General features: G+C 53.6%; 1 protein-coding gene across 1 annotated transcript in view; it reads right to left on the bottom strand.

The window, feature by feature from the left end:
• Window positions 1-13217, bottom strand: part of Lasp1 (LIM and SH3 protein 1) — a 39185-nt gene that overhangs the window by 19521 nt on the left and 6447 nt on the right. Inside the window, exons 2-3 of the mRNA XM_052194970.1 lie at window positions 12240-12334; window positions 3339-3423 (exon numbers count right to left, since the gene is read on the bottom strand). Coding sequence (XP_052050930.1) covers window positions 3339-3423; window positions 12240-12334 — 180 coding nt within the window. The remainder of the gene's footprint in view (window positions 1-3338; window positions 3424-12239; window positions 12335-13217) is intronic.

Here is a 13217-nt window from a genome sequence, read left to right on the forward strand (position 1 = left end):
TTTCCTGAAACACTCTATGAAGGTGACAAGAACCAGAAGACAGCACGACTGCCTGGGAAAGGGACTGGACCTCAATGACACACATCCTCTATTTCAACCCTACCCCAGAGATACAGTAGGGTACAGTGAGAAGAGGGGAGCGGGACAGCTGCCAGCCTTGACAGCGCCGCTCAGAGCGTTCCCTCTGGGCAGCCCTGTGGTTGGGGAGGTTACAGATATCCCAAAAACACCCAAGGCACCACTCTCGCGACCAATGCAGCAGTGGTGAGAACAAAGCAGCCATGGTCCAGGCAGCTTCCCAAAGGAAAAAGAACCCACACGAATCCAGGTCAGGAAGCAAGGCCCTGGAAGGAGCCCAGGATACCCCCCTGCTGGGGTGGGGCAGGGAAGGGGAGGAAGCCTCCCACTTAAGCTACCAGCCACACAAAGCTCTAGCTAGCCCCTGCCCCCACAGCAGCCCACAGACCCATCGCCAGGCTGGCCAACCAGGCCAGTCCCTGCCAAGCCCTTAGTGACAGACCAGCCCCCAACTTCCAGGCAAATGGGTCTCTATCTATTTCACTACAAAGGGGGGCTGAAAAAGACTGCAAGGGGGAACAAAACACAAACAGCTCAGACTGCACAGGCCGAGAGACGGTGGGAGAGACACACCGGCCAAGCATGTTCAGACAGTGGGAGAGACAAAACGGTCCTCCAGGTCCCCAACTCCAGGAACAGATCTGCCCCCCCCCACCATCCTCCCCCCCCCACTCCCTACCACCCACTGCAGTAGGTCAATTCCTTCGCCTCCCACCCGTTGACTGGGTCACACAGACCCTCCAGTGTGGCCCCATTCTGAAGCTGCTGCCCACTGGCTTTCTTAGCTCTACCCAGCTGGAGCCTAACTTAGTCACCCAGCAGAGGACGCATCCAAGGCACCCCTGCCTGCCAGGGCACCCCTGCCTGGACTGGGCAAGGGACGGAAAAAACCAGTAATCCCAACCCCCAGGGGGCTGAGTTTGAAGGATTAGCGGGGGTTTGAGGCCAGCCTGGGTTAACCTCCTTCAGCTGCTCTGATGGGCAGTTAGTCCCACAGAACAGCTCCAGCTGGGCACTGAGGCTCCACCAGAGGCTCCACCAGCTAAGCTCACAACCTGCCCGCCTGTGGGCTGGGCCCGTCGTGCCCGTGGCTAGATAAGAAAGACGGTGAGCTTTCATCAGCGTGGCTTCCCCAAACTTCAGTAACCCCACCTACATCATAAGAACAGACCCTTCTTAGTCTTGGAGTGGGGACTCACACCTAAAAAAGAAAATCCCAGCACCCCGGAGGCTGAGGCAGAATTCCATCTCGAACTACATAGGGAATTCCAGACCAGCCAAGGACACAGTGAGACCCCTGCTCAAAATAACCAACAAGAACAAAAAAGAGAAGCCAACAGCCAAAGACATAGGTAATCCCACAAAAACAGCTCTTCCCTTGACAATACGGTTGTGAGAGCTGATACACACTGTCCCTTAGTAAGGAGCTAAGAGAGCGCTACGGCAGCCCTCAGCAGACCCCATAGTCTAAGAATCTCCAAGTCTGTGTGTGGAGAGCAGAGCAGCCCTACAAGCAGCTAGGGCAACACTGGTGGCCCTGCACACTGGCTGGGGGCGGTAGGGCTGGCTGGCTGCCTTTTGATATCAGCCCCACCCTACAGGGTCAGATTCCAGAAGCAAAAAAAGTGGAGGTGGAGCTCTTGTGGGCTCCCAAAGGGCAAGGGGGCAAGTAGGATGTAGAAAGAAAAAATGAAGAGCGAGAAGGAAGAGCAGGAGGAGGAGCAGGAGGAGCAGGAGGAGGAGCAGGAGGAGTAGGAGGAGGAGCAGATCTCCTGCCTGGAGCATCTGGACCTCTGACCCCTCTCCCTGCCAGCTGGACCACTCCATCCGTCATTTGGAGTCATTGGAACAGCTTCCCCAGGAAGTGTTAAGGGACAAGCAGCTGCCTGTGCTGTGGAACACACTGGAGGGCTAGACACACTCAAGGCCCACACTTGCAAGTGGGAGGGAAAAGACCGCGGAGCCCAGATACGACAACCTGTCTCAATCCGGCCTTCAACTCTTTAGAACTCACTTTCCAAGCAAGGACAGAGAGGGAACTGATCCCAAACCTGCCCTTGGAGTTGCATCAAGGACTAGAAAGGAGAAGTAACCACACTACTAGCAGCATTGGGGATTACTGTGCTTCTTAAGAGGAAAAATGTTCCCTTCAGGTAGCACATAGGGAACCATAAAGCCAGATGTGGTGTGGCCCAGATGTGGTGTGACCCAGATGTGGTGTGGCCCAGATGTGGTGTGGCCTGCAATCTTGGCACTTGGGAGATGGAGGCATGAAGAGGAAGGATTCAATGCTATTCTCTCTCTTTTTTTTCCTAAGATTTTTTTATGTTTAATTATACGTAGATGCATGTTTCTGTGAGGTTATGTGCACGTGAACACACCTGAGTGCAGATGCCGGGAGGCCAGAGGCTACAGATCCCTCAGAGCTGGAGTTACAAACGCTCTAATGACGTGAGTTCTGAGCTGTCTTTCCAGCCCCCAAGGCAATTTCTTAAAAGGGTTATGTGACATTATCATCTCAGAACAAACAAAAAAAATCCACCTGAGGCAGCCCTGCAAGGTTCTGTGGAGTGAGTGAGTCCTGGTGGCCCAGGTGGCACCAGCCTGGGCACCTTGCCAACTCAGTAAATTCCCCCACTGTACCCTCTCATTTAATCCTTTAATCCTCGCTGAGGCAGACCAGGCTGGTTCCAGGCAGGCTCCCAGGGCTCCAGACCACCCAGCACAGTGTAACTCCACGTCCCTGAAGGACAGAGTCTTCCTCTCTGAGCCAGGACATATGATATTTGTTCTTCTTTATTGTTCGAACCTGTACCACTCAGGAAAGCCAAGCTAAAGAGATGGGAGGATGGGCCCCCCCCCCCCCCCCCCCGAGAGATCCAAAAGGTCCCCAGACATGGTCACAGAGGACAGGCTGTGTAACAGACTGGAACTTTTTTTTTGGGGGGGGGGGGGGTTGGTTCCAAGCTCTTCTGTACCAGGTGTGAATGGGAGGACAGGCAAGCGACAGAGCAGCAGGCTCTAGAAGCCTAGCAGAGTCAAACAGATGCCCACACCACTCCAACCGACTTCAGGTAGGAAGGCTCCCCGACCTCTGCAGAAGTCAGGAAGTGTGGAGTAACTGAGCAGGGTGGGGGAGGGGAGACAGGCCAGCCTGGGATTTCAGCACCGCAGGCCTTACAGAGACCACAAGTGCCCTGGCCCAATTTGGTTACACAACCCCCTCCCCTTCCACCAGCCCCAGAGCGCTGGACTCTCACCTGACTCTGCAGCTCGCTCTGTTGCTTGAGACGGAGGTTTTCCGGAGTGTCGGCCACCATGGTGAAGGACTGCTTGGGGTAGTGTCTGTGGGACAGAGAGTGGATCAGACGTCACTCAGGGCAAAGACAAGGAACCCTGGGATTCTCTTATGGCCCAGCAGTCCCTGCCTGCTTGCCAATGCTGAAGGGATGGGAGGTGGGGGTGGGGGCCTCCAAGGCACAGCCTAGGTCAGCTGAGAGGGCAAGACACAGCAGGTCTGTAGCCACCTGGCAGACAGAACTGCCCTGGCCCACAGGGAGGCTTCTGAGGATTTCAGATTACTTGTTTCAGATAATCCATGCCTTGGAGTCCCCCACAGAGAATTCCAAGGACAGGCCACCCGGGAGAGTCAGCCTAGTCAGACATGCTGGAGCAGTATCCATCAAACACACAAAGGAGCATGAAGGACTCAAGACTGAAGGGAAAATGGACAAAAATACCCAGGAGGCTCCTTGTTATTGTGATAAGAGAATAATACATGAACAGAATAGTGGTGGCACCTTTAATCCCAGCCCTCAGGAGGAGGCGGAGGCAGGTGAGTGAGTCGGAGGCCAGCCTGGTCTACAGAGTGAGTTCCAGGACAGCCAGGAAACCACAGAAACCCTGGAACCAAGAAAAACAAAAGAGAAAGACAGAGGTCCAAGTCACAGGTAGGTGGGAAGATCTGCTTGTGGCCAGTCACACTGAAGTGACAGGGAAGAGCAGCTAGGGTTGCCCCGTGCTAGGGGCTTGCTTCTGTGTCTTAGTTATCAAATTGGCAGTCACCTTGGCCTTCATTACTGTTCCCCTTTGACAGACAGAACAGACACGCTCGAGAGGTCAAACGATCTGGTCAACACACACAGAAACAGATCAGAATCCTGAGCCCTACAAAAAGCTGGTCTAGAGGTGGCCCAGAATCTAGCCTGCAGCGGCGGGAAGGATGTCATCCTCTCTGCACAGAGAGGTAAACTATGCACGGCAGTCACTCGGCCGTCTCTGCGTTCCTGTTCTTATCACAGGGACACTCTCCTCCCAATTCTCCATGAGCAGACAGACTTTTGATCATTTGTCCGTTGAATCATCCCCTCATTCACACTTCCAAAAAGGCAGTTGGAGTTCAACAAAACAAACATCATACTAGGTGCTGGAGTTGGTCTAGGAACAGAGAGCTCTTCATGCCCTGTGGGCCCCCTGAGGTCCTCAGGTAAACCAGCCAGAGCAGGTCTGCACTTAGTGCTAGAATACAGAATAGCTGGGGCCCACATGACTTTCATCTACCCCAGGGACCTGATGGATGGCTTCTCCACGCAGACACTGTATTGGAAAGCCTGACCTGGCCATGTTTAGTTCTGGGTGACTGCCGCTTATCACAGCTGTGACCAGTGCAGACCCCCTGTCTCACAAGCACCAGGTAAGAAAAAGATGGCCCCAAAGGTCCTTTTTCCAAGTATGACCCACCCCAGCTGGCCAACATGCCCACAGGAAGTCATGATCTGCCACCTGCTTGTGTACTTCAGCCAAACTTGGCATGTTCTCTAGCCACCTGCACCACCCTGTGAGTGTATTATATCCCTCTGGGCCACCTAGGGTAGCGCAGACCAAAGAAGACGTGGCTAGAAGGATCACATGATGGGCTCTTTCTAGGCAACCAGCTTCACCTCCACGCTGATGTCATTGTCTTAGGCCCAGGCGATGCCCATGTGAGTTTTGGCCATCCCAGTCAGCCAGGTAAACAGGTCCCTCAGCAAAATGAGGGAGCTAGCTGAGAAAAGCAAACACAGGCGCCTGCAGCCGGCAGCAGAAATGGGCCTGGATGGAGACAGGCAAGGTCCCGCCCCCAGGTCTAGCCCAGTGCCCTGCACAGACAAGCCGCACACAACTCAGGGGCCCATCCAAAGTTCCTGCTCTCATCCAGGGCAGGGAGGATTAAGGTGGATTCTGTGTTTCTTCCAAGAGACAAGAAATGAACAGAGGGACTGAAAGAGAGATCTCTAGAAGAGCTGGCTGGTCCTGAGAGACCCTAGGAGATGGGGCCACTCTGAAGGGAAGTGGAACCCAAACCGGGGTGAACTGGACATCTGTCAATAGAGAGGAGCTCAGCAGAAGGGAAGGGTCCAGGACCCAGGCAGCTCAGGCCATGCGGTGTGCAAGGTCAAGCCATCATGTTGGACATGGTGGAGGGGGCCTGAAGAGCTGAAAACAGGAACTCAAAAGACATCCATCCATGGTGGCGCACGCCTGTAACCCCAGCACTCTGGGAGGCAGAGACAGGTGGATTTCTGAGTTCGAGGCCAGCCTGGTCTACAGAGTGAGTTCCAGGACAGCCAGGGCTACACAGAGAAACCCTGTCTTGAAAAAAACAAATCCAAAAAAAAAAAAGATATCCATCCACAAAAGCCATCCACAAACCCTGGGGAGACGGTTCTCATTTGGCTGCATGTAGATTTAAGGCAGAAAGCCATCTCCATTGGCCCAAGGACAGCCAGACACGTGCATCAGACTGCCACGCCTTCCCCCAACCCTGTCCTCAGCTCCTGCACACACAGCGTCTGCTGCAGGAGTGATTACTACAAAGGTGTGTCCTCCACATAGACAAGCGTCTCCTGGACACTCAGGGGCAGCGCTGGAGCCTCCACATTCACACCTCCTGCACTCGCCGCCCTGTTCCTGTCACACCCTGTACCCCATCAGAAGATTGCCAGGCACCAGATGCTTCAGATGGAATGGGGTAATTCACCTCTTTGTAGCCACCATCATCTTCTTGACTCCTTAGAATGGGAATATTAATGGGGGAGGGGGCAGCCTAGACGTGGACTCTAGGAATGGGGAAGGAATTTAACCCTGTATCAGTTGGAGTAGGTTAAGACACTCCATCAAACGGCTACACCCATCCCCGAGCCGGGGAAGGGCACCACAAGGACTGCATTACTCCTGATGGGTCAGTCCAGTCCCCCCACCACACAGCCCCCAACCTTGGGTGAGACAACCCTGCCTTCCCCTTCTCTCGCAAGCTGCTGTGCTTCCAGTTCCCATGGCAACCTCATCCTCAGCTCCAGGCAGGAGAGCAGAGAAAGGGAGAGAGGAAGGAGGGAGAGAGAGGTCTACGGGGTATGGGGGCAGGGGAAGACAGACTACAGGAGTATCCTCCACCGAGGAGATGCCCAAGGGGCCTGGGCTGGTTTCTTGTAGACAGCTGTGCTCAGATTTGTTTCTAAAAGGCAGGATACCAGAGCATCGTGCTGCTCCCCTCCCCCAACAGGGTGGTCTTTGAAGAGGACTCCAGGTGATCCTGCAGAAACTAAGGCTCAGAATTCGATTTTCCTTTGCCCTCTCAGACCCCAGGCTGAAGTCATGCCTTCACCTTCAGATTTAGGGGGGAGCTGGGGTGGGGGGTGGGCAAGGCCCCGCAATGCGAACACTCAGTGTAGCTTGGGAAACAGTTTAGACCAGAAGTCCACTCACCTACCCTCCACCCCAGCCAGATCTTCAGGCCCCCACGGAAACAAAATGAGGGGCCAGTGTAAGGGTCAGAGACAGAGCTGAGTCCACAGAGAACAGCTGTTCTTTGTCCTTTTCTGGGCTAGCCTCTTATAGCTGCTCTTTGTTCCTTCCTGGGCTAGCCTCTTATTAATCATTTCCAGAGAGTGTGATGCCTTCGATAGGGGCCTCATCATAGACCGTCTTTGCCAATGATCGCTCTTGCGGGGAAGGGGTTGGCGATATGTATGTGTGTGTGTGTGTGTGTGTGTGTGTAGACATAGATAGGCCAGTAGGACAGAAAGCTGGGTGGAGAGGGAGGGACAAGGAAGCTACCTGGCATCACGAAGGTGAAAGCAGGAATAGCCTGTGGTAGCCGGAAGGCAGGCAGGGAGCAGGGCATGCTGGGAAACCCCACAAGCTCACTGCTCCACTCCTCTCCTCACAGGCAGCCTGTCAGGAGTACAACCTCTCCCCAAACACCCCACAGGCTCTAGGCTGGGAAAGTCAGCATTATTGGGGCGCCATTACATATGGGGAAACTGAGGCTTGGATTCAAGGATAGAGTCTTCATTCGGTGCACTTTACCCCGCCCCAAGGCTGCCTGGCCAGATGAGGGCATGAAGACCTGTTGGGGCAGACGGGCTCTGGCCCAGCGCCAGCTCCGAGAAACGTGTAATTGGCTCGAGCCACTGCCAAAGTACTTCATCCTTGAAACCCAGCCTAACCTTTGAAACCCTAGAGAGGACAATGGCCTAAGGGATCATGAGAAGCAGCCTCTGTCCTAGGAGCAAAGCCAATCCGGAGGGCCTGAGCTACACACTGTTTGAAGGCAGGAAGACTTGGGAAGCCGCTTCACAGGGAGTGTGGGGGACACTGTGCACAACAGCCGTGTCCGGGGCAGAACGAGGGCTCAGAGATCCTGAATGCCCAGCTGCTCAGTTCTGCAGGGAACATTACCCCTTCCAGGCTGGGACCTCTTGGAAAAAAGAAAAGCAAAACAAAAAAACAGAAAACACAGCTTTGTGTTCAAAGAGGAATAAAAATACATCAGCAAAAATAAGAAACTGTTGGTTTGGCCAAAAGGAAGGGGGAGAAGAAAAAAGCCCTAACATCCTGCCTCTGGTTAGAGCTGCGGATCCCCAAAGCCCTTGCGGGAACACTGCCCACAGGCAAGCAAGAGAGGGCAAGCTCCGTTAGCCTTGGTTCTTCCCAGCCAAGCTCCAGGCCTTCAGGCCTAACGTGGCAGGGCTAGGAAAAAACAAGGAGGCATTGTTTGACCAGATGGGCGAAAATGAGCAGTCCAAAAGATTAAGTGTAGACTGGAGGAAGAACTTACCGGCCCTCAGGCTTTGTAGACAAAATGAAAAACCACGGCCTTTTCCCCCTCTTTTCTTCATTTGCTAACGACTTTAAACAATGTCCACACTTACTCCCTGTTGGTGATATTTTAAAAGATTCTGCCAAGCTAAATAATGCATGGAAATACTGAGCCTCAATTTTCTTACCAGTAAATAGGGCCCAGGTGTGGGAGAGAAGCGATTGATCCCCCAAAATTCCTTGAGGCCCTGACATGTCTTCGTGTGGAGGTACGGGGTGAATGAGACAGGAGATGTTTGATTGCTGGCTTGACACTCTAGCTGGCTGTTTTGGCCTCCTTCACCCCCGAATATAACAGACACGCTCACAGCTGTGTGGCTTCCAGCTCCCGGAGACATTTGATTCAATCTCCCCAGAAAGAGGCAGAGAATTTGGGGAGGCAGATAAGCCTGAGAGGCACAAATGTTCCACCCAGGACTGCAGCAAGGCCAACCGGATCTACAGACAGAGCAAGGCCGTCGGTGTCTAGAGGCAGCTCAGCCGGTAGTAGAATGTTTGCCCGAGCTAGCGCGCGCAAAGCCAAAACCTCCAGCAAGGATTAACCAGGAGTGGTGGCACACACCTGTCATCTCGGCTCTTAGAGGTGGAGGCAGGAGGATCAGAAGTTCAAGGTCAGGCAAGGAAGCAAGGTGACTCAGCTTGAGAACCTCTGAACTACAAAGGAGGAAGAGAACCAACTCCTGATGTTACCTGTGTTGCAGGCACGCCTTGGCTTGTGACTGCCTGGACTCACGCACGGACCCCTCCCCCTCTCCCCCTTCACACATACACAAGAAAAAAACTATGCAAGTTCTACGTCATCCTTGGCTACGTAGTGGGCTTCAGACTAGTCCTGGCTACCTGACACTGTTTCACGAACCAAAACCAAACAAATTGCGATTGGGATCAGTGTGCTAGACTATACTGACACACTGACTAGACCCTACTCCCAGTTAAGACCCCGGAAATGGGAAGATTCACAGTCCCCAGCAGAAAGAACATTTTCACCCTTCCCGATATGGTCCCTCACCTCACAGCTCAGGAAACCTGAATCAGGAATTCAGATGTCTTTTGTCAGTCTGAGGAGAAAAGTCCTACTGAGGCCTCTCTTCCTTCCCCAGATAGTTCCTCTAGCCCATAGTGGGCCTCTTGTCTGCAGGTCCCCAGGGCAGTTTGTCCCCATCTCCATCCCAACCCAAACCCTGAGCACCACACCCTGACTGTCTGCATGGTCCCAGTGAAACAGGTTTGCATGAACCCGGCTCTGAAGGTCCAATTTACACAACAAATAACCCAGGGTATACATATTTCTCTAGCCAACAGATGGGACCCACCCCACCCACCTGAAAGAAGAGGTGAGGAGGTGGACAGGTGAGGGTCCCTTGCACTACTGTGCAGGTAAGTGTGTGGCCCCGGCCACTGTGGGCTAGAGAGCTGACCATAAGGGATCTGCAGGAAGCTCCGTGGGAGCCAAGCAGGTCCCCAGGAGAGGCTGAGGCCACTCCCCGAGGCTGTAATTGCATGCCTGTGGTTCACAGCACCAGGTGGGCTGGCTGCGAGCCCTAGCCTGTGTTCATGCCCCTGACTCCTCCTCACACATGTCTGGTGCAAGGAGGGAAACAGAAGCCTCTCACTGTTCACTTTCTAGAATTCTGGAAAGGCCGAGAGGACAGCCTGCTCTCCATCCCTTCTTCCTCCACAAGAGCCTAGCTGCCCTCAGGCTCAGGCACTGGCCAGAAACGGGCAGCACACCAGACTCACACTCTGTGGGTGGCCTTAGAGCCCTGGTAAAATGCCAGGAAATGTCACCTGCTCTGCATGTCCCGCCCAACGAACGGGCAGGCTTAGCCCAGGGGAGGGGACCAGTGCCCTGCAGGAGGAGGCCTGGCCTGTGGCCCACAAGCACAGGAGTCTGGGTGGGGTGGGGTGGGGTGGGGGGAGCTACTCCCCAGAAGCCAAGATCCAGAAACACCAATGCCACCGAAAACTAGAGCCAGAGACAGCTTGGAACGGGAGGGAATGACGTTTGCCACTAGGGCCTGGCACATAGCAGGGATTCTGATCTAGGGCAGGGGAAACCCAAGTTCAGTCAGGTGCAGAGGCCACAGATCTGCATCTGGCTTCAGATGAGGAGCTCAGCAGACAGCACCGGGGAGCATCAGCTGTGGCCAAGAGGCAACTGAAGCTGGACCGACGCACAGCTGAGACGCGCGCGCACACACGCACACGCACACGCACACGCACACACACACACACACACACACGCACGCAGCTTCCACCCCAACCAACACACACACACACACACACATCCCAATACTCATCCTTCCCAACAAACTTCCCACTTGGTCAAGGGTCAAAGGTCACATGGATAGGGCTCAAATTAGGGTCTGTAAAAATGGCTGGAGAGGCAAAGGGAGATGCCAACCCCTGATAGCTGAATGCCAGGAAGAGGGGGAGCTGATGACTCTCCAAGCAGTGAAGACCTCATCTCCTGCTTCGCCCAGACCCCTCCAACTGCTACAGGCTCTCTCCTCTTCCGTTTGCTGTGGATTTCCCTAAGAAGACTAAGCTAGAATTCTGGCACCAAGGGCTAAGGGAATTCTGACAGAAAGCATTCTCTCTCCAACTTCCGATGCTCACAGGATGATACCCTGACTGGAGAAGAAGAGAGTCCAAGAAGAAGGCCCAGCCCGAAGATGCCCACAGGAGGCTGGCAGAGCAGCCTGAGGTACTCCAGCACCCAAAGGGTTAAGTGCCCTGGGTCTTTTTTTTTCTGAACCTCACCCCACTCTCCAAAGGGGGGTGGGAGGGAGGAAGTGGCAGAGAATCAGGGTTTGTGTGAGCCCTTAAGAATTCAAAGAATGTCCCATTTCCCTTGGGGCTGGACTGGCCGGGGGTTGGGTAGGGGAGGCAGAGGAGCTTTGGAAATCAGAACTAAAGGACCCAAAAGAAGCTGTGGTCCTTCCTGTACTCCAACTGCCTGAGGCAGGTCCTTTAGGAGGAACAGTAGTCGCGCTGCCTCTTGGGCTTGGGATGGCATCAGGTTCCCAGCACCTGAGAGATCTGGTATACATCTGCGGGCAGGCAGCAAGTCTCTGATAAATGTTCAAACCCCCAAAGAGATGGGGGCCATGATAGGCTGCCCTCAGAGAGATGAGTCTCCACTTTCCTTTCCTAGTTAACATTGGCAAGGTAGAATTAAAATGGGAGACCAGCTGGTCATGGTGAAGCAAGTCCATGAACCTGGAAATATGGCATCCACGCTAAGGTTGTACCTGCTATGAATGTGTCCCCTTGGAAATTGAGTTCCAACCTCTCTGAAACTGCAGGAGACTCGGCTCCTGGATGGTGTCCAGGAAACAATGGCCTGTGTCCCCAAGCCCTGCCTGGTCAGTGTCTGGCAGAAGAGGGGCTGGCTCAGAGGGCTGACACCCTCTTCTGGTCTCCATGAATACCAGGCACACAAATGGTACACACACACACACACACACACACACACACGTACATAAAAACGTTCATACACCTAAAATAAAATACATGAATAAATCCGTTTTGTATTCTGGAAAGAAAGGAAGGAAGGGAGGGAGGGAGGGAGGGAGGGAGGGAGGGAGGGAGGAAGAAAAGATTGAAACAAGAGATCTCTAGAACCTTCTAGAATGGACAATGGAAAAGAGTCACCAAATGAGAGGAGGCCAAGGAGAGAGTTGTGCTCTTAAGCCCGGATGTGTTACAGCAGCAGGCACAGAATGGATCTCTTCATCTCCACTGTTCCCTTTGCACAACTGTACAGTGAGTGGAGCGGACCAACTCCACAATCCAGAGGGTGTCCACGTACCAGCCTCACATTGGCTTTGCCATGTGACCTTGAGAAAGCCCCCTGTTCTCTCATCTGTAAAATGGGGACAGTGAGAGCCCTCTGCTAGGACAATGCGCTCACATTCTATCAAGCAGGGTGTGCAAATGCTCCCACGTCAGAGGGAAGAGGCTATCAGAGGGGGGAAAGAACTGGGGAGGGAAGCCAGGCGCCGCCCCCCCAGACTCACGCATTGCAGTATGGCTTCTTCTCATAACCTTTGTAGTTCTTCATGTTCAGGGTCATCTTGCAGGTCTCGCAGTGAAAGCATGCTTTATGCCAGAACTGAGTGGAGACAGACAGAAGACAACGATTAGACAACAGAGCTTCCCTAGGAATGGATACCCAAGTTCTCCACCCAGGGACCATGCCAAGGCTGTAAGAACACCTGGTGAACAGCGCCATTTCAGGTCCCAAGCTCTGACAGCCAACAACAGGACCCTCCCCTCCTCGCACCCCACCAGACAATTTTTTTTTCTTTTTTCTTTTTCTTTTTTTTTAAAGGACCAGTGTCCATGGATACCAACCACCCCTTTGTTTTATTTTTTTCTTTTTAAGATTTATTTATTATATATAAGTACACTGTAGCTATCTTCAGACACTCCAGAAGGAGGGTCAGATCTCATTATGGATGGTTGTGAGCCACCATGTGGTTGCTGGGATTTGAACTCAGGACCTTCGGAAGAGCAGTCGGTGCTCTTATCCACTGAGCCATCTCTCCAGACCCCCACCAGACAATTATCTAGCTATCAAGAGAGGGGTCTGATCTGAGAGTAAAGGGAAGAACCCACTTAAAAAGGAGGCAGCAGCCCCCAGAAAGGTCAGCCCCACCTCCCCAGACCACTCCAGCCCAGAACTGGATGGGCCTCATTGCTTATGCAAAGCGACACTCGGTTGCTAAGCAGCACACGCAGAGAACTGGTCCTTCTGCCACCAAGCCTGCAGAGGAGAGCCTCGCCCCTGGTACACAGGCCCAGACCAGGCGACATCTAGCGCCTCCTCCGAATGCCTACGACTCTCTTGGCTTCCCGAAACGATGTTCTAGCTCAGTTGGCTCCCATTTCTCAAGAGGCCTGGGATCAGAAGAACTGGTGTGTGCCCCAGCCACACCCATATCCGGTCTAGTCCCTTCTCTCCCACTCACAGCTGAATAAGGGTGGGAGACATC

Source organism: Apodemus sylvaticus, chromosome 10 (assembly GCF_947179515.1).
Source record: "Apodemus sylvaticus chromosome 10, mApoSyl1.1, whole genome shotgun sequence".
Lineage (NCBI taxonomy): Eukaryota > Metazoa > Chordata > Mammalia > Rodentia > Muridae > Apodemus > Apodemus sylvaticus.